General features: G+C 46.7%; 2 protein-coding genes across 2 annotated transcripts in view; both read left to right on the top strand.

Moving 5' to 3' along the window:
- The first annotated feature begins 1,599 nt into the window (after window positions 1-1,599).
- The window catches only part of LOC123763250 (otolith matrix protein OMM-64-like), a 28,313-nt gene continuing 2,199 nt past the window's right edge, over window positions 1,600-27,713 (top strand). Inside the window, exons 1-3 of the mRNA XM_069303246.1 lie at window positions 1,600-1,741; window positions 1,849-2,804; window positions 22,304-22,985. Coding sequence (XP_069159347.1) covers window positions 1,600-1,741; window positions 1,849-2,804; window positions 22,304-22,985 — 1,780 coding nt within the window. The remainder of the gene's footprint in view (window positions 1,742-1,848; window positions 2,805-22,303; window positions 22,986-27,713) is intronic.
- LOC123763141 (leucine zipper putative tumor suppressor 3) overlaps window positions 14,294-27,713 on the top strand; it is a 281,718-nt gene continuing 268,298 nt past the window's right edge. Inside the window, exon 1 of the mRNA XM_069303131.1 lies at window positions 14,294-14,314. The gene's annotated coding sequence lies outside the window, so the exon portion shown is untranslated. The remainder of the gene's footprint in view (window positions 14,315-27,713) is intronic.

Raw genomic sequence — 27,713 nt, 5'->3', positions numbered from 1 at the left:
CCTTAATAATCCTCCAGAGGTTGATAGGCCTTAATAACCCTCCAGAGGTTGATAGGCCTTAATAACCCTCCAGAGGTTGATAGGCCTTAATAACCCTCCAGAGGTTGAAAGGCCTTAATAACCCTCCAGAGGTTGATAGGCCTTAATAACCCTCCAGAGGTTGATAGGCCTTAATAACCCTCCAGAGGTTGATAGGCCTTAATAACCCTCCAGAGGTTGATAGGCCTTAATAACCCTCCAGAGGTTGATATGCCTTAATAACCCTCCAGAGGTTGATTGGCCTTAATAACCCTCCAGGGGTTGATTGGCCTTAATAACCCTCCAGACGTTGATAGGCCTTAATAACCCTCCAGAGGTTGAAAGGCCTTAATAACCCTCCAGAGGTTGATAGGCCTTAATAACCCTCCAGAGGTTGATTGGCCTTAATAACCCTCCAGGGGTTGATAGGCCTTAATAACCCTCCAGAGGTTGAAAGGCCTTAATAACCCTCCAGAGGTTGATAGGCCTTAATAACCCTCCAGAGGTTGATTGGCCTTAATAACCCTCCAGGGGTTGATAGGCCTTAATAACCCTCCAGAGGTTGATAGGCCTTAATAACCCTCCAGAGGTTGATAGGCCTTAATAACCCTCCAGAGGTTGATAGGCCTTAATAACCCTCCAGAGGTTGATAGGCCTTAATAACCATCGAGAGGTTGATAGGCCTTAATAACCCTCCAGAGGTTGATAGGCCTTAATAACCCTCCAGAGGTTGATAGGCTTTAATAACCCTCCAGACACACACACACACACACACACACACACACACACACACACACACACATACACACACACACTCACACACACACACACACACACACACACACACACACACTCACACTCACACACACACACACACACACACACACACACACACACACACACACTCACACACACACACTCACACACACACACACACACACACACACACACACACACACACACACACACACACTCACACACACACACACACACACTCACACACACACACACACACACACACACACACACACACACACACACACACACTCACACACACACACTCACACTCACACACACACACACACACACTCACACACACACACATGCTATGTGGACGCAGCTCCTCGGACCAGTGTACACACAAAGTTTACATCCACATTCACATACATACAAACATACATACATACAAACTTACAAACATACACACATACATACAAACATTCATACATACATACATACATACATACATACATACATACATACATACATACATACATACATACAAACTTACATACATACATACATACATACATACATACATACATACATACATACATACATACATTCATACAACGTATGTATGAATTCAGCCCTCATCTTATCTCTTCCTTAATCTCTTAATGACATTTCAGGTATGAACCATCGTACCCTTAACACTGCCCTAAACGAACAAGACTGTGACGTACCGTCATTGTTGATGACCTTTGACCTGTAGCAACAGTCTGGCCAATCAGGGACCTGTGTGCTGGTCATATTAATCTATCCTTCACCTGTCTGTATTCTGTCTGGCCTCGACACTTAATGTTTGGGACCCGTGTTTATCTTGGCCGTGTTGCAGACATTGATGATATTGATGTTGCAAACATTGATGGTATTGATGTTGCAAACATTGATGATATTGATGTTGCAAACATTGATGATATTGATGTTGCAAACATTGATGGTATTGATGTTGCAAACATTGATGATATTGATGTTGCACACATGATGATATTGATGTTGCAAACATTGATGGTATTGATGTTGCACACATTGATGGTATTGATGTAGCAAACATTGATGATATTGATGTTGCAAACATTGATGATATTGATGTTGCACACATTGATGATATTGATGTTGCAAACATTGATGGTATTGATGTTGCAAACATTGATGATATTGATGTTGCAAACATTGATGATATTGATGTAGCAAACATTGATGATATTGATGTTGCAAACATTGATGGTATTGATGTTGCACACATTGATGATATTGATGTTGCAAATATTGATGATATTGATGTTGCAAACATTGATGATATTGATGTTGCACACATTGATGATATTGATGTTGCAACCATTGATGATATTGATGTTGCAACCATTGATGATATTGATGTTGCAAACATTGATGGTATTGATGTTGCAAACATTGATGATCTTGATGTTGCAAACATTGACGATATTGATGTTGCAAGCATTGACGATATTGATGTAGCAAACATTAATGATATTGATGTTGCAAACATTGATGATATTGATGTTGCAAACATTGATGATATTGATGTTGCACACATTGATAATATTGATGTTGCAAACATTGATGATATTGATGTTGCAAACATTGATGATATTGATGTTGCAAACATTGATGGTATTAATGTTGCAAACATTGATGATATTGATGTTGCAAACATTGACGATATTGATGTTGCAAGCATTGACGATATTGATGTAGCAAACATTGATGATATTGATGTAGCAAACATTGATGATATTGATGTAGCAAACATTGATGATATTGATGTAGCAAACATTGACGATATTGATGTAGCAAACATTGATGATATTGAGGTTGCAAGCATTGACGATATTGATGTAGCAAATATTGATGTTCCAAACATTGATGATATTGATGTTCCAAACATTGATGATATTGATGTAGCAAATATTGATGTTGCAAACATTGATGATATTGATGTTAGATATGTTGATGACACATTTGTTGAGGTTAAGACGTTGGTGTGATGAATGCTTCATCTTAGCCTCATTGTGACGTCACTGATGATGATTAGTCTTAGGGGTGAGAGTTGACTTCGTGAATTATATTCGGGATCGTTGGAACTGTTGTGTGAGGCAGACGGTGAGGCTTCTGCCCCTCACACCTCTTGTTGTTGGGGGGGACAGGCAGCCTGTGTGTCTATGCTCGTTGGGCTGATATCTAGGTCCCCCCCCCCCCACACCCTATGGGGGGGGACTATTGGCTCTTCCCAGGATGGAGCCCCACGACAGTTGACTAATTACCGGGTACCTAATTACTGTCAGGTGAACAGAGGGATTAGGTGAAAAGAAAGGTACAGAAATCATTTCTGTCATATACTCTGTCTAATTTGTTGGGTCAACTTTTGTCGGGTTTCCCATTGGACTTGTGGGGGTGGACGGTAGAGCGACGGTCTGGTGTCATGCAGGTCGGCGTTCAATCCCCGACCGTCCACAAGTGGTTGGGCACCATTCCTTTCCCCCCGTCCCATCCCAAATCCATGTGTGGACGCCAAGAGTGTGAGTGTGTCTCCTCACACACACTCACACAGTGTGAGTGTGTGTGTGTGAGTGTCTCCTAGGAGTCCCTCAGGCTTCTTTCCAAGGCTAGGAGTCTAAAACATTTACGTGTCTTCCAACGAAACCTTTACATCTTCCCTTCATTATTGCGGGTTAGTGTGCATGTGTTGAACAGTTGAGGAGGTCCAGAGCCGTAGTGAGGAGGGACGAGAGGTTATTGGTTGGTGAGTTATTAGTTGTGGAGGTCTTAACAACCCTCCCGAGGTGATTAGACCTCAAGGTCGTTACCACAGCAAACTGTGGACACTTTACCAGCGGCTGTCTCACAGCCACCACAGTTTACTTAACCACGGGAGGAGATTCACACACTAAGACTTAAGATTTTGCTTGAAAAATGTCGTTTTCTTCAGCAAATAGATCCAGGGCGCCTGACAGCTGGGTGGACAGCGCTTCGGATTCGAAGTTCTGAGGTTCCGGGTTCGATCCCCGGTGGAGGCGGAGACAAATGGGCAAAACGTTTCTTTCACCCTGATGCCCCTGTTTCCTAGCAGTAAATAGGTACCTGGGAGTTAGTCAGCTGCTACGGGCTGCTTCCTGGGGGTGGAGGCCTGGTCGAGGACCGGGCCGCGGGGACACTAAGCCCCGAAATCATCTCAAGATAACCTCAAGAAGATAACCCCACAGACCCCCCCCACACACACTCACCCCACACACACACCCACCCCCACACACCCACCCCACACACACACCCACCCCACACACCCACCCCACACACACACCCACCCCCACACACCCACCCCACACACACACCCACCCCACACACACACCCACCCACACTCACCCCACAGACCCCCACCCCCCACACCCCCCCACAACTTGTACACCATCAACAAAGATAATCAACTTTATCGTTGACTGAGGTCAAATTTCAGCAGGTAAACACGTCTCAGAAGAGATGTGGTCAAGCAGGTCACACTTGGCCGGGCTGAAGATCCTGGCCGAGCCCCTGGCCGAGCCTGCCGGCCACCTCCAAGAACTGACCCACTTCCCGCCACCCCCAACAGGTCCTGGACCACAGGTCAAGCGTACTGGGTCAGGTCACCCCCAGTCATCCTTCTCTCCAATACACGAATTGTTGTTAGCGAGTAGCTATTGTAAGTGATACTTATCATAGAGATTCATGAGGAAAGATGACCTCATGATGAGTGAGAGGATTTATAGGAGGCTACAGGTGATGAGGAACATGAGGTGAGTCATGAGGTAATCCCAACTCATCCTGTTTTACCTCAGCCAAGCCTCCCTCTCTCTCTCTCTCTCTCTCTCTCTCTCTCTCTCTCTCTCTCTCTCTCTCTCTCTCTCTCTCTCTCTCTCTCTCTCTCTCTCTCTCTCTCTCAATTACTTAGAGCGTTTATAAGCTATGAAAGCAGGCGACCATGTTGCAAATGACTATGAGAGGAAGCATGAATGATCGATGATATATTACAGATCAAGATGAACTTGGCAACACTGCGGCCAGATAAAACGTCTTGTGTTATAATTGCCGATCTTTGTCCCCAAGTTGTTGACAAGTTGAAAATCTGGAGAAGGTGAACTCCCAGGATCTCTAAGAATGGCGGGTGTACATCTTTAGCAAGTACAGGTTAATGTGATATTATTATTTAGCATTGGGTGTTGTCATATGGTCCATCTGTTGGGTGTAGTGATGCTACATCCAACGCTCAAGAGAATACAGATTTAGGCTCTTTAGTCGGTCCCAATAGTTTAGATGTTTTACTGAGTGGATTCTAGCAGTAAAGGATCTCTGCACGCTCTCCAGGTCAGCAATTTCTCCAGCTTTGAAAGGTGCTGTCATTGTGCAGCAGTACTCCACTCTAGAGAGCACTAGCGTCTTGAAGAGTATCATCATCGGTATAGCATCTCTAGTGTGAAAAGTTCTTGTTATCCAACTTCTCATTTTTCTTGCAGTTGTGACGGCTACTTTATTGTGTTCTTTAAAGGTAAGGTCTTCCGACATGAGTACACCCAGATCCTTTACGTTCTATGTTATGATTTGACTGAGTTTTGTACATGGTTTCTGTTTTTATATTTTCATTTTTTCCGTAGCGCATGAGCTGGAACTCATCCTCGTTAAACACCATATTATTTTCTGTAGCCCATAGAAAGACCTGATCTACATCTGATTGGAGGTTTGCCGTGTCCTCTATGTTGCCAACTCTCATGAAGATCCTAGTGTCATCTGCAAAGGATGATACAGTGCTATAGGTTGTGTTCTTGTCTATGTCCGATATGAGGATGAGAAAAAGTACTGGAGCAAGCGCAGTACCCTGGGGGACTGAGCTCTTCACGGTTGATGGACCGGATACTATTTTGTTGACTATTACACAGTGGGTTTTATTAATCTGGAAATTGTAGATCCATCTGCCTATTTTTCCGGTAATTCCTTTTGAACGCATTTTATGTGCAATAACACCATGGTCACATTTATCAAAAGCTTTTGCGAAATCTGTGTAAATTACATCAGCGTTTTGTTTGTCTTCCATAGCATCTAATGCCATATCATAGTGGTCCAGCAACTGCGACAGGCAAGAGCGCCCTGTTCTGAAACCATGTTGTGCGGGGGTATGGAGATGCTGTGATTCCATGTATTTTGTGATCTTACTTCTTAGCACTCTCTCAAAGATTTTTATGATGTGCGATGTTAATGCTATCGGTCTGTTATTTTTTGCCTCTACCTTATTTCCTCCTGTATGGAGTGGTGCTATCTCTGCTGTTTTTAGTATGTCTGGGATAACGCCAGTATCTATTATCTGTCTCCATAGAATGTGAAGGGCCTGCGATAGTGTTTTTTTTTACAGTTCTTGATGAATATGGAGTTCCAAGAATCCGGGGCTGGTGCAGAGTGCATAGGCATACTGTTTATGGCTTCTTCAAAATCTAGTGGGGATAGGGCGACGTCTGATATATGATTTGATGTTGGTATCATATCAATGAAAAATTTATTTGGGTTATCAATCTTCCGTGTGTTTAGTGGCTCGCTGAAAACAGAGTCGTACTGCTTCCTCAGTAACTCGCTCATTTCTTTGTTGTCATCGGTGAAAGTTCCATCTCCCTTTCGCAGGGGCCCGATACTAGATGTGGTTTTTGATCTTGATTTTGCATACGAGGAAAAAAATGTTTCGTCCTACTGTCCCAATGTGTCCCAATGTGTCCCAATGTGTCCCCTGAGTATTCATGTCCTCGGTAGATGTCCATTTGCCTCTCAGGGGAAAATAGAGTAGGATATATGTGTCATTTCATTTCCATATACGTGTTTGAATTAAATAAAGTTATTAATTGATTTTGTTGTTTAGTTATCTCTGTTCCCCCCCCCCCCCCCCTTTGCTTAATGCTGTGTTCTTATATTTGTGGTATACATGCGCTGCTGGAAACCCCTGCCCGCCAAACACACACCGAAACTACGACGTTGCTACAACGTTCGAACAAGTTTTAACACCTAACCAGTTATAACAACCAATATAGCAAGTTATAACAACGTTCTAATACGTCATAAACACGTTAAGCCAAAATGTAACAACTTTATTACAAGTTGTAACAAGCGGAAAATAGAGACAGTTTCGGTTTGGGTTCCCAGGGTGAGTTCTCCATTTCATGGATATTATAGTTGCCCTTGGTTCCTCAATTACTAAAGTAACATTTTTATAAATTAATTCCCAAGATTTATTACAGAGGTTCCTAATGCCCTTGAGTTCATGTTTCCTGGTTCCCTTCCTACCTGGGGAGCAGTAATTTAGACACATGCCAATGGTGGGGGAGGTGCTGGCAGTGTTTCAGTAAGTCTTCTTTCATTACTTTAATGAGTTTTTAATTATTAGTTTTATATTAATTACCCCTATTCTCCTTGTGTCCTCCTGATTTAATATTTCTGCTTATACTCGCGGCAGCTCAGTGTGGGTGACACACTGAGCTGTAGCAGTGTTAAGCTGGGGTAGTGAGTGGAGAGTAAGGGTAGAGCAACTCCGGTTATTACAATCAGTGTGGAACAGTATGGAACAATCAGTGTGGAACAGTATGGAACAATCAGTGTGGAACAGTATGGAACAATCAGTGTGGGACAGTATGGAACAATCAGTATGGAACAGTGTTGGATAATCAGTATGGAACAGTGTTGGATAATCAGTATGGAACAGTGTTGAGCAATCAGTATGGAACAGTTTTGAACAATCAGTGTGGAACAGTGTTGGACAATCAGTATGGAACAATGTTGAACAATCAGTGTGGAACAGTGTTAAACAATCAGTATGGAAGTGTTGGACAATCAGTATGGAACAGTGTTGGATAATCAGTATGGAACAGTGTTGAACAATCAGTATGGAACAGTGTTGAACAATCAGTATGGAACAGTGTTGGACAATCAGTATGGAACAGCGTAGAACAATCAGTATGGAACAGCGTAGAACAATCAGTATGGAACAGTGTTGGACAATCAGTATGGAACAGTGTAGAACAATCAGTATGGAACAGCGTAGAACAATCAGTATGGAACAGCGTAGAACAATCAGTATGGAACAGTGTAGAACAATCAGTATGGAACAGTGTTGAACAATCAGTATGGAACAGTGTTGGACAATCAGTATGGAACAGTGTAGAACAATCAGTATGGAACAGCGTAGAACAATCAGTATGGAACAGTGTAGAACAATCAGTATGGAACAGTGTTGAACAATCAGTATGGAACAGCGTAGAACAATCAGTATGGAACAGTGTTGGACAATCAGTATGGAACAGCGTAGAACAATCAGTATGGAACAGTGTTGAACAATCAGTATGGAACAGTGTTGAACAGTCGGGGTGAAGGATGATATAACACCATAACACATATATGGTGTTATATGACGCTATAACACCGCGATATAGAACTTACTTTCTTGAGTAAGCAGTAAAGTCTCGATCATCCACGGGGCAAAGTTCAATCCCCCGAGGTACCGTGTGCTTGCTCCGGTACTGGTTCTCACCCTCATATATCACATACATAGACATGGATACAACTGGGGGATCCCGGCTTCGATTCCCCGGCCGGTCAGAAATGGTTGGGTACTTTTTCCTTTTTCACCTACTGCATCTGTTCACCAAGCAGGAAATAGGCACCCGGGAGTTAGTAGTCACGTGACTAAGTCCTTGGAATTTTAAATACTTTTTAAAATGGGGATAAACATGAGGGAATGAGTTGGAAAGGCGGGGCTTGGGGGCTGGAGCTCGACTCCATCTAGCACCACCTAGCCTAGTACACCTAGTACTCACCTAGCACGTCTAGGTGAGTACTGTTAGCCTCTCTGCTTCAAACAATGAGCCGCGTCAACCCAAGACTCATCACACGCATGAGTACCGGCGTCACTCACCGTCTCCCACGGCGTCACTCACTCACTCACTCACTCACTCACTCACTCACTCACTCACTCACTCACTCACTCACTCACTCCCTCACTCACTCACTCACTCACTCACTCACTCACTCCCTCACTCACTCACTCACTCACTCACTCACTCACTCACTCACTCACTCACTCACTGATGGAAGGTTTTCACCAACCCATCCTCGCCTCACCGCTATGCATATATGGACAGGCGTGAGTGAATAACTGATGAGTCAGCAGCAGGGATGAGTGAGTGGCAGAATGAGTGAGCCACAGTCTATGAGTGAGCGGTTAGTGGTGAGTGAGCTTCATGGGTGAGTAAGGTTCAGAATGAGATACAAATTATGCAAATTAACCGGAAGTAAGATTCAGTAAGAGAGTAGTTGCAGCTTCTGGAAGATTGCTGGGACCTGTGGCTGGGACCCGTGGCTGGGACCCTTGGCTGGGACCCTTGGCTGGGACCCGTGGCTGGGACCCGTGGCTGGGACCCGTGGCTGGGACCCGTGGCTGGGACCCTTGGCTGGGACCCGTGGCTGGGACCCGTGGCTGGGACCCGTGGCTGGGACCCTAGCTGGGACCCGTGGCTGGGACCCGTGGCTGGGACCCGCAGTTGACGGTGGTCTAAGATAATGGCTCAGTTGAGGCGATTACTCAGAGGGGGGGAAAAAGTGTCGTTTGAACCATTAATTATCTCCAGGAAGCCAATTGAATTACTAATTACATTGACAACAGGTCTGAAAGATGACTGTCAACTCGTGAAGCGGAAGTTGAGATTGCAAGACTTGCAGTCACGTGTGAACTGATACGGCAGATGGTTCCTCACACACACACACACACACACACACACACACACACACACACACACACACACACACACACACACGCACACACACACACACACACACCTCACCTGAGGGGTGAGGTCTCAGAGTGGCGAGGCGTCACCAGTGGAGTCCCGCAGGGGTCAGTCCTTGGACCTATACTGTTTCTGATACATGTAAATGATCTCCCAGAGGGTACAGAATCGTTCCTCTCATTGTTTGCTGATGATGCAAAAATTATGAGGAGGAATGAAACAGGATGATAGTCGGAGGCTATAGGACGACCTAGATAGACTGAATGAATGGTCCAACAAATGGCTACTAAAGTTCAACCCAAGTAAATGCAAGGTAATGAAACTAGGCGGTGGAAACAGGAGGCCAGACACTGGATACCGAATGGGAGATGAAGTACTTCATGAAATGTACAGAGAGAAAGATCTAGGAGTTGATATCTCATTAGGCAGTGATGTGGTGGAGGCTGACTCCATACACAGTTTCAAGTGTAGATATGATAGAGCCCAGTAGGCTCAGGAACCTGTACACCAGTTGATTGACAGTTGAGAGGCGGGACCAAAGAGCCAGAGCTCAACCCCCACAAGCACAACTAGATGGCAAAGTGGCAGTAGACAGGCAGTGTATAACCCAGCCACGACATCTAAGATACTCATCTAAGATACTCACTTAAGATACTCATCTTAGATGGTAAATTAAGATTGATGTGAGGAGAAAGCAGTGACATTAAGACGAACACTGAGGTCGATGTGAGAACCCTTTGTGCTTATACTGTTGCTTGATCAGTCAAGACTCTCGAGGATCGAACCCAGGCCTCGCATATTGCTGCCAATGTAATAACCAGCTGTAGCCATGGTGCCTCTAGGATGGGGGGGGATCATATGCGATAAACAGAGAACAATTCGCAATAACGAGGCTGAAAATGACAGAACCCAACCCACTTGTATGATTGGACAGTCACGTGACACTGTTTCCGTCCATTCTGGTCACGAATAGGGTCCAGGACGGACAGAAACGTCGTCACATAAGGGTCCAGGACGGACAGAAACGTCGTCACATAAGGGTCCTGGATGGACAGAAACGTCGTCACATAAGGGTCCAGGATGGACAGAAACGTCGTCACATAAGGGTCCAGGACGGACAGAAACGTCGTCACATAAGGGTCCAGGACGGACAGAAACGTCGTCACATAAGGGTCCAGGACGGACAGAAACGTCGTCACATAAGGGTCCAGGACGGACAGAAACGTCGTCACATAAGGGTCCAAGACGGACAGAAACGTAGTCACATAAGGGTCCAGGACGGACAGAAACGTCGTCACATAAGGGTCCAAGACGGACAGAAACGTCGTCACATAAGGGTCCAGGACGGACTGAAACGTCGTCACATAAGGGTCCAGGACGGACAGAAACGTCGTCACATAAGGGTCCAAGACGGACAGAAACGTCGTCACATAAGGGTCCAGGACGGACAGAAACGTCGTCACATAAGGGTCCAGGACGGACAGAAACGTCGTCACATAAGGGTCCAGGACGGACAGAAACGTCGTCACATAAGGGTCCAGGACGGACAGAAACGTCGTCACATAAGGGTCCAGGACGGACAGAAACGTCGTCACATAAGGGTCCAGGACGGACAGAAACGTCGTCACATAAGGGTCCAAGACGGACAGAAACGTCGTCACATAAGGGTCCAGGACGGACAGAAACGTCGTCACATAAGGGTCCAAGACGGACAGAAACGTCGTCACATAAGGGTCCAGGACGGACAGAAACGTCGTCACATAAGGGTCCAGGACGGACAGAAACGTCGTCACATAAGGGTCCAGGACGGACAGAAACGTCGTCACATAAGGGTCCTGGATTGACAGAAACGTCGTCACATAAGGGTCCAAGACGGACAGAAACGTCGTCACATAAGGGTCCTGGATTGACAGAAACGTCGTCACATAAAGGTCCAAGACGGACAGAAACGTCGCCACATTCGTTTCATTATGTAGGATAAATGCGCTGAATTAAATACAGCTGTGCTGACGTACAGCCGTGCTGGCGCGTGGACGTACAGCCGTGCTGGCGCGTAGACGTACAGCCGTGCGGGCGTGCGGGTGCGTGGGTGTGCGGGCGTGGCACACGAAAGTCCCACAGTGTGGGAACAGTGGTCCCATGGAGGATATTGGCCCTGAAGACTGTTTTCTCACCGTAATGTTGCTACGCCTGGCGTCCTCCTCTCTCTCTCTCTCTCTCTCTCTCTCTCTATATATATATATATATATATATATATATATATATATATATATATATATATATATATATATATATATATATATATATATATATATCACTGAGCACTTGGTGCTCAGTGATAGTGTGAAGCCACTTCCGCCTGTGCGTCACGTGATGGGCCTAAGCCAATGGGAACATGGGACAATGTAAAGCAGTTATGATTGGTCGAGAGGTGAACCTTTAGTCATTTAGAAGAACTTAAGTAGAAAGCTTAATACTCAACATGAAAGCTTAATACTCAACATGAAAGCTTAATACTCAACATGAAAGCTTAATACTAAACATGAAAGCTTAATACTCAACATGAAAGCTTAATACTAAACATGAAAGCTTAATACTCAACATGAAAGCTTAATACTCAACATGAAAGCTTAATACTCACCATGAAAGCTTAGTACTCAACATGAAAGCTTAATACTCAACATGAAAGCTTAATACTCAACATGAAAGCTTAATACTCAACATGAAAGCTTAATACTAAACATGAAAGCTTAATACTCAACATGAAAGCTTAATACTCAACATGAAAGCTTAATACTCACCATGAAAGCTTAGTACTCAACATGAAAGCTTAATACTCAACATGAAAGCTTAATACTCAACATGAAAGCTTAATACTCATCATGAAAGCTTAATACTCAACATGAAAGCTTAATACTCAACATGAAAGCTTAATACTCAACATGAAAGCTTAATACTCATCATGAAAGCTTAATACTCACCGTGAAAGCTTAATACTCACCATGAAAGCTTAATACTCATCATGAAAGCTTAATACTCAACATGAAAGCTTAATACTCATCATGAAAGCTTAATACTCAACATGAAAGCTTAATACTCACCATGAAAGCTTAATACTCATCATGAAAGCTTAATACTCAACATGAAAGCTTAATACTCACCATGAATGCTTAATACTCATCATGAAAGCTTAATACTCACCATGAAAGCTTAATACTCATCATGAAAGTTTAATACTCACCATGAAAGCTTAATACTCACCATGAAAGCTTAATACTCACCATGAAAGCTTAATACTCACCATGAAAGCTTAATACTCACCATGAAAGCTTAATACTCACCATGAAAGCTTAATACTCACCATGAAAGCTTAATACTCACCATGAAAGCTTAATACTCACCATGAAAGCTTAATACTCATCATGAAAGCTTAATACTCATCATGAAAGCTTAATACTCATCATGAAAGCTTAATACTCATCATGAAAGCTTAATACTCACCATGAAAGCTTAATACTCACCATGAAAGCTTAATACTCACCATGAAAGCTTAATACTCACCATGAAAGCTTAATACTCACCATGAAAGCTTAATACTCACCATGAAAGCTTAATACTCACCATGAAAGCTTAATACTCATCATGAAAGCTTAATACTCATCATGAAAGCTTAATACTCACCATGAAAGCTTAATACTCATCATGAAAGCTTAATACTCACCATGAAAGCTTAATACTCATCATGAAAGCTTAATACTCATCATGAAAGCTTAATACTCACCATGAAAGCTTAATACTCACCATGAAAGCTTAATACTCATCATGAAAGCTTAATACTCAACATGAAAGCTTAATACTCATCATGAAAGCTTAATACTCACCATGAAAGCTTAATACTCACCATGAAAGCTTAATACTCACCATGAAAGCTTAATACTCATCATGAAAGCTTAATACTCACCATGAAAGCTTAATACTCATCATGAAAGCTTAATACTCACCATGAAAGCTTAATACTCATCATGAAAGCTTAATACTCACCATGAAAGCTTAATACTCACCATGAAAGCTTAATACTCACCATGAAAGCTTAATACTCACCATGAAAGCTTAATACTCACCATGAAAGCTTAATACTCACCATAAAAGCTTAATACTCATCATGAAAGCTTAATACTCATCATGAAAATGATAAAAAAAACGTAGAATAAAACAAGCAAACTAAAAATATAGAGTGGGAGCCGCTTGACCCCACAGCGCGGAGTTTTTGCGTGACGTTGCGTGTGTGTGTGCGTGTGTGTGTGAGTGTGGGTGGGTGGGGGTTGTGTGGGAGGGGGTGGGTGAGGGGTGACTCTTCACCCCTCCACAGTTCAGACCCGTCCTTACCAGCTGACCCAGTAATGCGGACCCCGGCCCGTTCTTCCTTGTTTACAAAGTGTTTCACTCCTGCCTGAGCCTCTCCCCCAACCCCCCCGGCCCCCCCTCCGCCTGCACTCAGCACTTCCGGCACCCGTGGACACCTCCAGAGTGCATGCACGCACACACTTGAAGGGGGGTAATTAAGACATTACATGTGTGTACGACGGGGGAAGATTAATTAAGACAGTGTTGCTTTCATTCACAGGTGTGTGTGTGTGTGTGTGTGTGTTGGGGCTCTGACAGGCACCACCAGGCGGCCCCTCTACGCCTCACCACCTCCAGGAAAGGTGAGGTCATCCTTGGGACTTCCTACCTGTGGGGGCTTCAGCTCCTGGGACCCAGCAGTGGGTTATTGGTAGGCTTGCTAGTGCAGACTCTAACCACACCTCACTCGCTAGATCAATTATTTATGTCATATCATATGCTTGTGGTAATTATGTATATACGGGTCCCTACACATGTATACATGTGTAGGGACATACACCGACCCACCTCAACCTCCTGTGCTTACACACATACGCCTCTTATTTTGCTCAGAGTTTTGAACAGTTTTTTATCTTGAGTATTTTGTATGTAGTGATCATATCTTCTTTTGTTTATATTTTACAACCAAGTGGGGAAAAAAAGTTCAACCTTATCCAGTGTTCATTCTCATCGCTGGCGGGTCTGTCTAGCTTCAAACGCCACACAAACTTTCGTCCAACATTCTCATCTGTGTCTCACTCCTCACATTCTCAGTTGTCTCTCACTCCTCACATTCTCAGTTGTCTCTCACTCCTCACATTCTCAGTTGTCTCTCACTCCTCACATTCTCATCTGTCTCTCACTCCTCACATTCTCAGTTGTCTCTCACTCCTCACATTCTCAGTTGTCTCTCACTCCTCACATTCTCAGTTGTCTCTCACTCCCCACATTCTCAGTTGTCTCTCACTCCTCACATTCTCAGTTGTCTCTCACTCCTCACATTCTCAGTTGTCTCTCACTCCTCACATTCTCAGTTGTCTCTCACTCCTCACATTCTCAGTTGTCTCTCACTCCTCACATTCTCAGTTGTCTCTCACTCCTCACATTCTCAGTTGTCTCTCACTCCTCAAATTCACAGTTGTCTCTCACTCCTCACATTCTCAGTTGTCTCTCACTCCTCACATTCTCAGTTGTCTCTCACTCCTCACATTCTCATCTGTCTCTCACTCCTCACATTCTCAGTTGTCTCTCACTCCTCACATTCTCAGTTGTCTCTCACTCCTCACATTCTCAGTTGTCTCTCACTCCTCACATTCTCAGTTGTCTCTCACTCCTCACATTCTCAGTTGTGTCTCACTCCTCACATTCTCAGTTGTCTCTCACTCCTCACATTCTCAGTTGTCTCTCACTCCTCACATTCTCAGTTGTCTCTCACTCCTCACATTCTCAGTTGTCTCTCACTCCTCACATTCTCAGTTGTCTCTCACTCCTCACATTCAACCCAACTTTCTCATTTTTTTCTGGACGCGGCTCGGGGCTCCTACTAGTGAAGCTCATTATAGTGCATTGTTCAGCCACACATTGTAGTACAATGTTCAATAACATAATTTACTTTACCTTGCAATTGTTCCTAGGATCATCGTCCCTGCGGCCCGGTCGTCGACCAGGCCTCCTGGTTGCTGGACTGGTCAACCAGGCTGTTGGACGCGGCTGCTCGCAGCCTGACGTATGAATCACAGACTGGTTGATCTGGTATCCTTTGGAAGTGTTTGTCAAGTTCTCTCTTGAACACTGTGAGGGGTCGGCCAGTTATGTCCCTTATGTGTAGTGGAAGCGTGTTGAACAGTCTCGGGCCTCTGATGTTGATAGTTCTCTCTTGAACACTGTGAGGGGTCGGCCAGTTATGTCCCTTATGTGTAGTGGAAGCGTGTTGAACAGTCTCGGGCCTCTGATGTTGATAGTTCTCTCTTGAACACTGTGAGGGGTCGGCCAGTTATGTCCCTTATGTGTAGTGGAAGCGTGTTGAACAGTCTCGGGCCTCTGGTGTTGATAGTTCTCTCTTGAACACTGTGAGGGGTCGACCAGTTATGTCCCTTATGTGTAGTGGAAGCGTGTTGAACAGTCTCGGGCCTCTGATGTTGATAGTTCTCACTTGAACACTGTGAGGGGTCGGCCAGTTATGTCCCTTATGTGTAGTGGAAGCGTGTTGAACAGTCTCGGGCCTCTGATGTTGATAGTTCTCTCTTGAACACTGTGAGGGGTCGGCCAGTTATGTCCCTTATGTGTAGTGGAAGCGTGTTGAACAGTCTCGGGCCTCTGATGTTGATAGTTCTCTCTTGAACACTGTGAGGGGTCGACCAGTTATGTCCCTTATGTGTAGTGGAAGCGTGTTGAACAGTCTCGGGCCTCTGATGTTGATAGTTCTCTCTTGAACACTGTGAGGGGTCGGCCAGTTATGCTCCTTATGTGTAGTCGAAGCGTGTTGAACAGTCTCGGGCCTCTGATGTTGATAGTTGTCTCTTGAACACTGTGAGGGGTCGGCCAGTTATGTCCCTTATGTATAGTGGAAGCGTGTTGAACAGTCTCGGGCCTCTGGTGTTGATAGTTCTCTCTTGAACACTGTGAGGGGTCTGCCAGTTATGTCCCTTATGTGTAGTGGAAGCGTGTTGAACAGTCTCGGGCCTCTGATGTTGATAGTTCTCTCTTGAACACTGTGAGGGGTCGGCCAGTTATGTCCCTTATGTGTAGTGGAAGCGTGTTGAACAGACTCGGGCCTCTGATGTTGATAGTTCTCTCTTGAACACTGTGAGGGGTCGGCCAGTTATGTCCCTTATGTGTAGTGGAAGCGTGTTGAACAGTCTCGGGCCTCTGATGTTGATAGAGTTCTCTCTCAGAGTACCTGTTGCACCTCTGCTCTTCAACGGGGGTATTCTGCACATCCTGCCATGCCTTCTGGCCTCATGTGGTGTTATTTCTGTGTGCAGGTTTGGGACCAGCCCCTCTACTATTTTCCACGTGTAAATTGTTATGTATCTCTCCCGCCTGCACTCAAGAGAATACAGATTTAGGCTCTTTAGTCGGTCCCAATAGTTCAGATGTTTTACTGAGTGGATTCTAGCAGTAAAGGATCTCTGCACGCTCTCCAGGTCAGCAATTTCTCCAGCTATGAAATGTGCACAAATGTTCCACCCTAGAGAGCACCAGTGCCTTGAAGAGTATCATCACTGGTATAGCATCTTTCGTTTGGAAGGATATTGTTATCCAACCTGCTATTTTTCTAGTTAGTTTCCTTTTCTGTGTCTGATATAAGGATGAGAAAAAGTACCGGAGCAAGCAGGGTACCTTGGGGGACCGCGCTTTTCACTTTTTCGCTTCTCACAATTGATGACGTCCAGGATTACAGTGTGTTGACTGTTACACTCTGCCTTCTGTTCGCCAGGAAGTTAAAGATCCATCACCTTATTTTTTCCAGTAGCTTCTTTTGCACGCATTTTGTGTGCAATAACACCATGGTCACACCGGTCGAAAGCTTTTGCAAAGTCTATGTATATTACAACTGCGTTTTGCGTGTCTTCCACGGCACCTGAGGCCATGTTATAGTGATCCAGCAACTGTGTGAGCAACCCATCCTCCGAATTGACAGTACGTTTTAATACTAAGTGTAATAAGTACATTTCCTGACTGTCATGCATAGTACATAATTGCACTTATGGGGCTGTGACACTTACCTCCCTATTTTTGGGAGGACGGGCTGATGTGTGAGGCAGAGACGCCGTGTTCTGAACCTGTATTATGATGTTGATGCATCATGATGTTGGTGCTTCATGATGTTGGTGCATCATGATGTTGGTGCATCATGATGTTGATGCATCATGATGTTGATGCATCATGATGTTGGTGCATCATGTTGTTGGTGCATCATGATGTTGATGCTTCATGATGTTGGTGCATCATGATGTTGGTGCATCATGATGTTGGTGCTTCATGATGTTGGTGCATCATGATGTTGGTGCATCATGATGTTGGTGCATCATGATGTTGATGCATCATGATGTTGGTGCATCATGTTGTTGGTGCATCATGATGTTGATGCTTCATGATGTTGGTGCATCATGATGTTGGTGCATCATGATGTTGGTGCATCATGATGTTGGTGCTTCATGATGTTGGTGCATCATGATGTTGGTGCATCATGATGTTGGTGCATCATGATGTTGGTGCTTCATGATGTTGGTGCATCATGATGTTGGTGCTTCATGATGTTGGTGCTTCATGATGTTCGTGCTTCATGATGTCGTTGGAGAACAAAGGTGTGAGGGGGGTGAGAAACAAGCACCAAACACCCCTGGAGGGTCGTCTTTGACCTGGTGAAGCACAGGTCATGGTGGCCTGGTGAAGCACAGCTTATGGCGGCCTGGTGAAGCACAGGTTATGGCGGCCTGGTGAAGCACAGGTTATGGCGGCCTGGTGAAGCACAGGTCATGGTGGCCTGGTGAAGCACAGGTTATGGTGGCCTGGTGAAGCACAGGTCATGGTGGCCTGGTGAAGCACAGGTTATGGCGGCCTGGTGAAGCACAGGTCATGGTGGCCTGGTGAAGCACAGGTCATGGTGGCCTGGTGAAGCACAGGTCATGGTGGTCTGGTGAAGCACAGGTTATGGCGGCCTGGTGAAGCACAGGTCATGGTGGCCTGGTGAAGCACAGGTTATGGCGGCCTGGTGAAGCACAGGTTATGGCGGCCTGGTGAAGCACAGGTCATGGTGGCCTGGTGAAGCACAGGTTATGGTGGCCTGGTGAAGCACAGGTCATGGTGGCCTGGTGAAGCACAGGTTATGGCGGCCTGGTGAAGCACAGGTCATGGTGGCCTGGTGAAGCACAGGTCATGGTGGCCTGGTGAAGCACAGGTCATGGTGGTCTGGTGAAGCACAGGTTATGGCGGCCTGGTGAAGCACAGGTCATGGTGGCCTGGTGAAGCACAGGTTATGGCGGCCTGGTGAAGCACAGGTTATGGCGGCCTGGTGAAGCACAGGTCATGGTGGCCTGGTAAAGCACAGGTCATGGTGGCCTGGTGAAGCACAGGTTATGGTGGCCTGGTGAAGCACAGGTTATGGCGGCCTGGTGAAGCACAGGTCATGGTGGCCTGGTGAAGCACCAGGTCATGGCGGCCTGGTGAAGCACAGGTTATGGCGGCCTGGTGAAGCACAGGTCATGGTGGCCTGGTGAAGCACAGGTTATGGCGGCCTGGTGAAGCACAGGTCATGGTGGCCTGGTGATGCACAGGTCATGGTGGCCTGGTGAAGCACAGGTTATGGCGGCCTGGTGAAGCACAGGTCATGGTGGCCTGGTGAAGCACCAGGTCATGGCGGCCTGGTGAAGCACAGGTTATGGCGGCCTGGTGAAGCACAGATCATGGTGGCCTGGTGAAGCACCAGGTCATAGCGGCCTGGTGAAGCACAGGTCATGGTGGCCTGGTGAAGCACCAGGTCATGGCGGCCTGGTGAAGCACAGGTTATGGCGGCCTGGTGAAGCACAGGTCATGGTGGCCTGGTGAAGCACCAGGTCCTGGCGGCCTGGTGAAGCACAGGTCGTGGCGGCCTGGTGAAGCACCAGGTCGTGGCGGCCTGGTGAAGCACCAGGTCATGGCGGCCTGGTGAAGCACAGGTCATGGTGGCCTGGTGAAGCACCAGGTCATGGCGGCCTGGTGAAGCACAGGTCATGGTGGCCTGGTGAAGCACCAGGTCATGGCGGCCTGGTGAAGCACCAGGTCATGGGGGCCTGGTGAAGCACCAGGTCATGGCGGCCTGGTGAAGCAACAGGTCATGGCGGCCTGGTGAAGCACCAGGTCATGGTGGCCTGGTGAAGCACAGGTCATGGTGGCCTGGTGAAGCACCAGGTCATGGTGGCCTGGTGAAGCACAGGTCATGGCGGCCTGGTGAAGCACAGGTCATGGCGGCCTGGTGAAGCACAGGTCATGGCGGCCTGGTGAAGCACCAGGTCATGGCGGCCTGGTGAAGCACCAGGTCATGGCGGCCTGGTGAAGCACAGGTCATGGCGGCCTGGTGAAGCACAGGTCATGGCGGCCTGGTGAAGCACAGGTCATGGCGGCCTGATGAAGTACCAGGTCATGGCGGCCTGGTGAAGCACAGGTCATGGCGGCCTGGTGAAGCACCAGGTCATGGCCGCCTGGTGAAGCACCAGGTCATGGCGGCCTGGTGAAGCACCAGGTCATGGCGGCCTGGTGAAGTACCAGGTCATGGCGGCCTGGTGAAGCACAGGTCATGGTGGCCTTGTGAAGCACAGGTCATGGCGGCCTGGTGAAGCACAGGTCATGGCGGCCTGGTGAAGCACCAGGTCATGGCGGCCTGGTGAAGCACAGGTCATGGCGGCCTGGTGAAGCACAGGTCATGGCGGCCTGGTGAAGCACAGGTCATGGCGGCCTGGTGAAGCACAGGTCATGGCGGCCTGGTGAAGCACAGGTCATGGCGGCCTGGTGAAGCACAGGTCATGGCGGCCTGGTGAAGCACAGGTCATGGCGGCCTGGTGAAGCACAGGTCATGGCGGCCTGGTGAAGCACCAGGTCGTGGCGGCCTGGTGAAGCACAGGTCATGGCGGCCTGGTGAAGCACAGGTCATGGCGGCCTGGTGAAGCACAGGTCATGGCGGCCTGGTGAAGCACAGGTCATGGCGGCCTGGTGAAGCACAGGTCATGGCGGCCTGGTGAAGCACAGGTCATGGCGGCCTGGTGAAGCACAGGTCATGGCGGCCTGGTGAAGCACAGGTCGTGGCGGCCTGGTAAAGGCACTAAACACGTCCTAACACTTGGTGTATTTCACGTGTTTGCGTAAACTTACACAAGTTTGGATGTTTTATCGTATGTGGTAATGAGTGCGAGGAACAGTTCCATTACTGAGGTTAAAAATCGCGTTTTCCTCCGCTGCTCAGTGGAAGACATTATAGACATGTATGTGGAAGACATAGAGACCGGGCCCGCAGCTCCTCCCTGCCTGCTACACGAGTCATTGTCATGCTGATTTTTGTAGTGTCTGCAGAGGACGACACGAAGCTGTGATTTGTATTTTGGTCTACATCTGATATGAGGCTGAGGGAAAAACTAGTGGGGCAAGGACTGTGCCCTGAGGTACAGAGCTTTCAATACCCTCTGACTTGATTATCTTTGATTGACTGTCTCACCTTTGTGTTCTGTTTGACAGGAAGTTTGAGATCAGCATCCTACTTTACCAGTTATTCCTCTTGATCTCATTTCATCACTCCATTGTCACACTTATCGAAGTAAGTAACGATGTGTATACATATATATATATATATATATATATATATATATATATATATATATATATATATATATATATATATATTATATATATATATATATATATATATATATATATATATATATATATATATATATATATATATATATAATGTGTGTGTGTAAATCACGAAAAATAAACACGTGATTAAAAATGTGACAGTGTCAGACCACGGGGAAAAATTGAAACAGGAATTTCCTTAAGTACTTTCGTATATTAATACATCTTCGGAAGGAGTTTTGGACTCCTTCTGAAGATGTATTAATATACGAAGGTACTTAAGGAAATTCCTGTTTCAATTTTCCACCGTGGTCTGACACTGTTATATATATATATATATATATATATATATATATATATATATATATATATATATATATATATATATATATATATATATATATATATATATTCAACACAAAACTTTAACTATGTGTGATGTTAGTGCAACTGGTGTATAGTTTTCATGGGATACTTTACTACCTCCTTTGTACAGTAGAGCTATCAACTGACTTAAGTACTGCTGGTATCTCCCCAGTATCCAACCTCCTCCTTCACACACTACACTAACTGCTCCTTACACTCCCACTTTACATTTCTTTATAAATATGGAATTCGAGGAGTAAGGTCTTAAGGCATATTTTCAATTTCTCATTCGAGATCTCTTGTGAAAGTGCTACAGCACATCATCCTCTCACGGAAACTCCAAAATCTTGGCCAGCAGAGTGCTCAACCAAGTATGAAAAAAAAAAACCCATTGCGCCGGACCCAAAGTTATTTTACCGAAATAATGGGTAATTAGGCTGGTGTTTTTTTTCCTGCAAAGCGCCTCATTCTGTCGAGGACTTAAGGACGGGGTCGTTGGTCGCCCCGTAAGGGCCGGCCACCACACACGTGGGCTAGGAAGATCGACCACTCCTGCATAAGCTCTTGTGAATTGTTCCCTCTTGCAACTTTCCCTAGAGTGTCAAGGGCGAACTTAGATAGTTGGCAGTACAGCTAGTCGACCAGACAGTGAGGCCAAGCAACCAGACAGTGAGACCAAGCAACCAGACAGTGAGACCAAGCAACCAGACAGTGAGACCAAGCAACCAGACAGTGAGACCAAGCAACCAGACAGTGAGACCAAGCAACCAGACAGTGAGGCCAAGCAACCAGACAGTAAGACCAAGCAACCAGACAGTGAGACCAAGCAACCAGACAGTGAGACCAAGCACCCAGACAGTGAGACCAAGCAACCAGACAGTGAGACCAAGCACCCAGACAGTGAGACCAAGCAACCAGACAGTGAGACCAAGCACCCAGACAGTGAGGCCAAGCAACCAGACAGTAAGACCAAGCAACCAGACAGTGAGACCAAGCAACCAGACAGTGAGACCAAGCAACCAGACAGTGAGACCAAGCAACCAGACAGTGAGACCAAGCACCCAGACAGTGAGACCAAGCAACCAGACAGTGAGACCAAGCACCCAGACAGTGAGGCCAAGCAACCAGACAGTAAGACCAAGCAACCAGACAGTGAGACCAAGCAACCAGACAGTGAGACCAAGCAACCAGACAGTGAGACCAAGCAACCAGACAGTGAGACCAAGCACCCAGACAGTGAGACCAAGCAACCAGACAGTGAGACCAAGCAACCAGACAGTGAGACCAAGCAACCAGACAGTGAGACCAAGCAACCAGAGAGGCCAAGCAGAACTACATATAATAACTCATTATATACTCAGGTCAACAAACAAGGAAACAAACACAATTGCTTGCCAGTAGAACAGGGGGGGGGGGGGGGGAACAAGAGAACAGGTTGGGATCACGAGTTAAGAATCAGTCACAGTGAGGTAGAATAACTCTGACGTCAGAAGTCACTATATGGACTGACTTAGGAGGGGGGACATGTCAGATGTTTATTAAACACCTGGGACATGTCAGGTGTATATTAAACACCTGGGACATGTCAGGTGTATATTAAACACCTGGGACATGTCAGGTGTATATTAAACACCTGGGACATGTCAGGTGTATATTAAACACCGGGGACATGTCAGGTGTATATTAAACACCTGGGACATGTCAGGTGTATATTAAACACCTGGGATATGTCAGGTGTATATTAAACACCTGGGACATGTCAGGTGTATATTAAACACCTGGGACATGTCAGGTGTATATTAAACACCTGGGACATGTCAGGTGTATATTAAACACCTGGGACATGTCAGGTGTATATTAAACACCTGGGACATGTCAGATGTATATTAAACACCTGGGACATGTCAGGTGTATATTAAACACCTGGGACATGTCAGGTGTATATTAAACACCTGGGACATGTCAGGTGTATATTAAACACCTGGGACATGTCAGGTGTATATTAAACACCTGGGACATGTCAGGTGTATATTAAACACCTGGGGACTCAAACTTATTAGGGGAGATGTCAGGTGTTGGCTCTATACAGCCTAAGAATAGTATAAACCTCTGTAGGTTATGGCTTCTCTCTATACAAACCTATCTTACCCCAACCTAACTCGTCTTAACCCAACCTAACCTAACTTACCCTAACCTTACTTCATCTTAACCCAATCTAACTTACCCTGAGGTTACTTATCTTTACCTAAACGTGACCTAAACGAAAATAAAAGTCAAATGCTTTATATGTGTGTTGTGAGGAGGGTGTGACGTCACACACACTGAGCACCAGGCTGTGGGTGCTAGCGTGCAGCATAGCCCCCCCCCCCTCCTCCCCCTGGAGCACCCCCCCCCCCTACCTAACTAAGGGGGTGGGGGGGCTATTAATAACGTGGGAACAACAGCCAACGAGCGAAGGGAAGTGGTCACTATTATATAACACGAACCCGTAACTTTTACTTGCGGATGGCGACGCTGCGACTCCTGGCGTGTCCAGTAGAGCCTCCTGGCTCTACCACTAGAGCCTCCTGGCTCTACCGGACTCTAGTTTCATCATTTATATCTATATTCCAAACGTGATAGAGTCTTGAAGCCCGGATGTGTTGAGGTGGCGGGTGCTAGAGCAAGAGGGAGCCGAAGAATGGAGACTTCGAACTCGAGTTCGGGGTTGTCGAACTGGCCTGAGCGCGGCTGGCGCGCTCGCGGAAGGATCCGTCAGGAAGCAGTCTTCCTGACGGCTCTGTCTGTTCAAGAGGACGGACAGAGCCGTCAGGTGTTCACCGCAAGACTGCTTCACGACCACCACCCTACACCACCACCACCACTTCCCATAATTACAGACCGGAAAGCAAGAGTTTGTCCACAGAAGACTGGTTGAAGGTCAGGGTCAGCCTGCCTTAGACTCCAAGCTCACAGACGGTGTGCGTGTCCGCATGCGCGCTCGAGCGTGGCCATGTAGGCGTGTGCGCATGTTGCAGCACATGCTGGGTCATGTTGTGCATGTGCTCCCGGTGCCAGGCCTCCAGTACCTGTGCAGGTGATACGCACATTGCTTCAGAAGCTTCACGTGACTGTGACGTGATTAGTAACAGGAAATGAAGGTGACGCTGAAGGCTGGAGCGACAGACACCGTAACACTCTCAGCTGCAGGAACAGCAGTCACAAAGCTGCTGCACTCAGGGGGACCAGCGAAGGGGGCGTGCAGCAGACAGGAGGCACGTGTGGGGGCGTGTACTAGACAGGCAGCACGTGTTGGGGCGTGCACTAGACAGGCAGCACGTGTTGGGGCATGCAGCAGACAGGCAGCACGTGTGGGGGCGTGCAGCAGACAGGCAGCACGTGTTGGGGCGTGCACTAGACAGGCAGCACGTGTTGGGGCATGCAGCAGACAGGCAGCACGTGTTGGGGCGTGCACTAGACAGGCACCACGTGTGGGGGCGTGCACTCGACAGGCAGCACGTGTTGGGGCGTGCACTAGACAGGCACCACGTGTGGGGGCGTGCACTCGACAGGCAGCACGTGTTGGGGCGTGCAGCAGACAGGCAGCACGTGTGGGGGCGTGCAGCAGACAGAAGGTACGTGTGGGGAGTGTACTAGACAGCCAGCACGTGTTGGGGCGTGCACTAGACAGGCAGCACGTGTGGGGGCATGCAGCAGACAGGAGGCACGTGTGGGGGCGTGAAGCAGTCAGCACGTGTGGAGGCGTGCAGCAGACAGGCAGCACGTGTGGGGGCGTGTACTAGACAGGAAGCACGTGTGGGGGCGTGCAGCAGACAGGCAGCACGTGTGGGGGCGTGTACTAGACAGGCAGCACGTGTGGGGGCGTGCAGCAGACAGGCAGCACGTGTTGGGGCGTGCAGCAGACAGGCAGCACGTGTTGGGGCGTGCACTAGACAGGCAGCACGTGTTGGGGTCGTGCAGCAGACAGGCAGCACGTGTTGGGGCATGCAGCAGACAGGCAGCACGTGTGGGGGCGTGCAGCAGCATCCTCTCTCAGGATGGAGAGAACACCTCTTATGCTCCACCTCCACAACCTACCCTCCGGCCTGAACTATAACCCTACCAACATTTACCCATCCCAGAAATATCGAGAATCCTTCCCTTCCACCCCATTAAACCATGCGTCCGTTCCTCTCTCATGCTTATGTGCGTATCTCCAGCTCTCTCTCTCCCACACTCTCCCACCAGCAGCTCCTCTCCCACACTCTCCCACCAGCAGCTCCTCTCCCACCTGACACGTCTGAAGATATGTACACCATTAATATTGATGGACGGTGAAAGTAAATGAAATTCAAGAAAGAACTGAGGAAGAATAGCAGTAGCGGAGACAAAACTAACCGGAATGATCACGAATGCAACATTTCACCGGGTATTATAAAATGGTATAATAATGTGGTATAATACCGGGTATTATAATATGGTATAATATAATATATATACACATGAGGAAGAGAGAGAGAGAGATATTACTGGACGAAATAAATCATTGTTGCCAATAGGCCACTAGTGAGCAGGCGAGCACCACTGCGGCCCACGTCAAAGGGGGGCGTGTCACCCCGTGTGGAAGGGGGGGGGGGGAGTGTTGACACCCCCTCCCTTAACACTTTATGATAATATTATTTCCAACGCCATTTCGAAACTGAATAATTTCCAAGGGTGCATAATATATATATATATATATATATATATATATATATATATATATATATATATATATATATATATATATATATATATATAATATGAAATTGAAACAAATTGATGTAATGAGCCAAGAATGATGTAATCTTTCTTCCAATTATTTTGAGGCACGACTCATATTATAGCCTAACATATCGTCAAATTATGTCGTACCAAAAAAAATATGCGACTAATCATTTAAAAGCACGAAGAGCAGCCGAGGCATCAAGTGCCCCGAGCCACAGGCCACCCACCAATCACCTAAAGACCCCCAGACTGCAGATTACAGGTCACCACAGCCGGATGCAACAGTTGGGTTAAGACCCGTATCTCCCTCACTCACACACACACGCACAAACCTTCCCACTATATATACACACTGGCGCGCGCCGTGTCGCGACGGGGTATACGAGTATGGTATGCGATATAGCCTAATGTGTTGAGCTGTGGTGGGGGGTATGCTAGACACGTGTTGCCACAGAGACAGTATAGAAGCTACGTGCTATAGCAGCGGGCCATATACAGCCGAGATAACATCTACATTAGTGAGGCGGCTGCCATCTTGAACAACCACGTTACTCCCTTTGTCTCTGGTAAACTTGGACCTTGAGTTCATTTCTACACACACCAGATATATATATATATATATATATATATATATATATATATATATATATATATATATATATATATATATATATATATATATATATATATATATATATATATATTCTTTGGCATTTCTAAGCCTTTATGTAAACTAAGTATACATCTGGCTACTTGTGTATAATACTGTATTAATTGTATTATATTTGTTAAGCAAGTAGTTTATTGTTTAAGTGAGCAGTCTTCCGCTTTGTTGGGAGTACAGGACAGTTGACAGGTAGCACGTGTGGGGGCGTGCAGCAGACAGGAGGCACGTGTGGGGGCGTGCAGCAGACAGGAGGCACGTGTGGGGGCGTGCAGCGGACAGGCAGCACGTATTGGGGCGTGCAGCAGACAAGAGGCACGTGTGGGTGTGTGCAGCGGACAGGCAGCACGTGTTCAACACGACACACGCTCCCTCACATGGCCCCACATGGCTCCACTTGGCCCCACATGCCCTCACATGGTCCCAGATGGCTCCACATGGCCCCATATGGTCCCACATGGTCCCACATGGCCCCACATGGCCCAACATGGTCCCACATGGCCCCCCCATGGTCCCACATGGTCCCACATGGCCCCACATGGTCCCCATATGGCTCCACATGGTTCCACATGGCCCCACATGGCCCCACATGGCCTCACATGGCCCCACATGGTTCC

The sequence above is a fragment of the Procambarus clarkii genome, chromosome 49, assembly GCF_040958095.1.
Source record: "Procambarus clarkii isolate CNS0578487 chromosome 49, FALCON_Pclarkii_2.0, whole genome shotgun sequence".
Lineage (NCBI taxonomy): Eukaryota > Metazoa > Arthropoda > Malacostraca > Decapoda > Cambaridae > Procambarus > Procambarus clarkii.
Note: the sequence above shows the minus strand (reverse complement) of the source record. Positions and strands in the feature narration are given on the sequence as shown.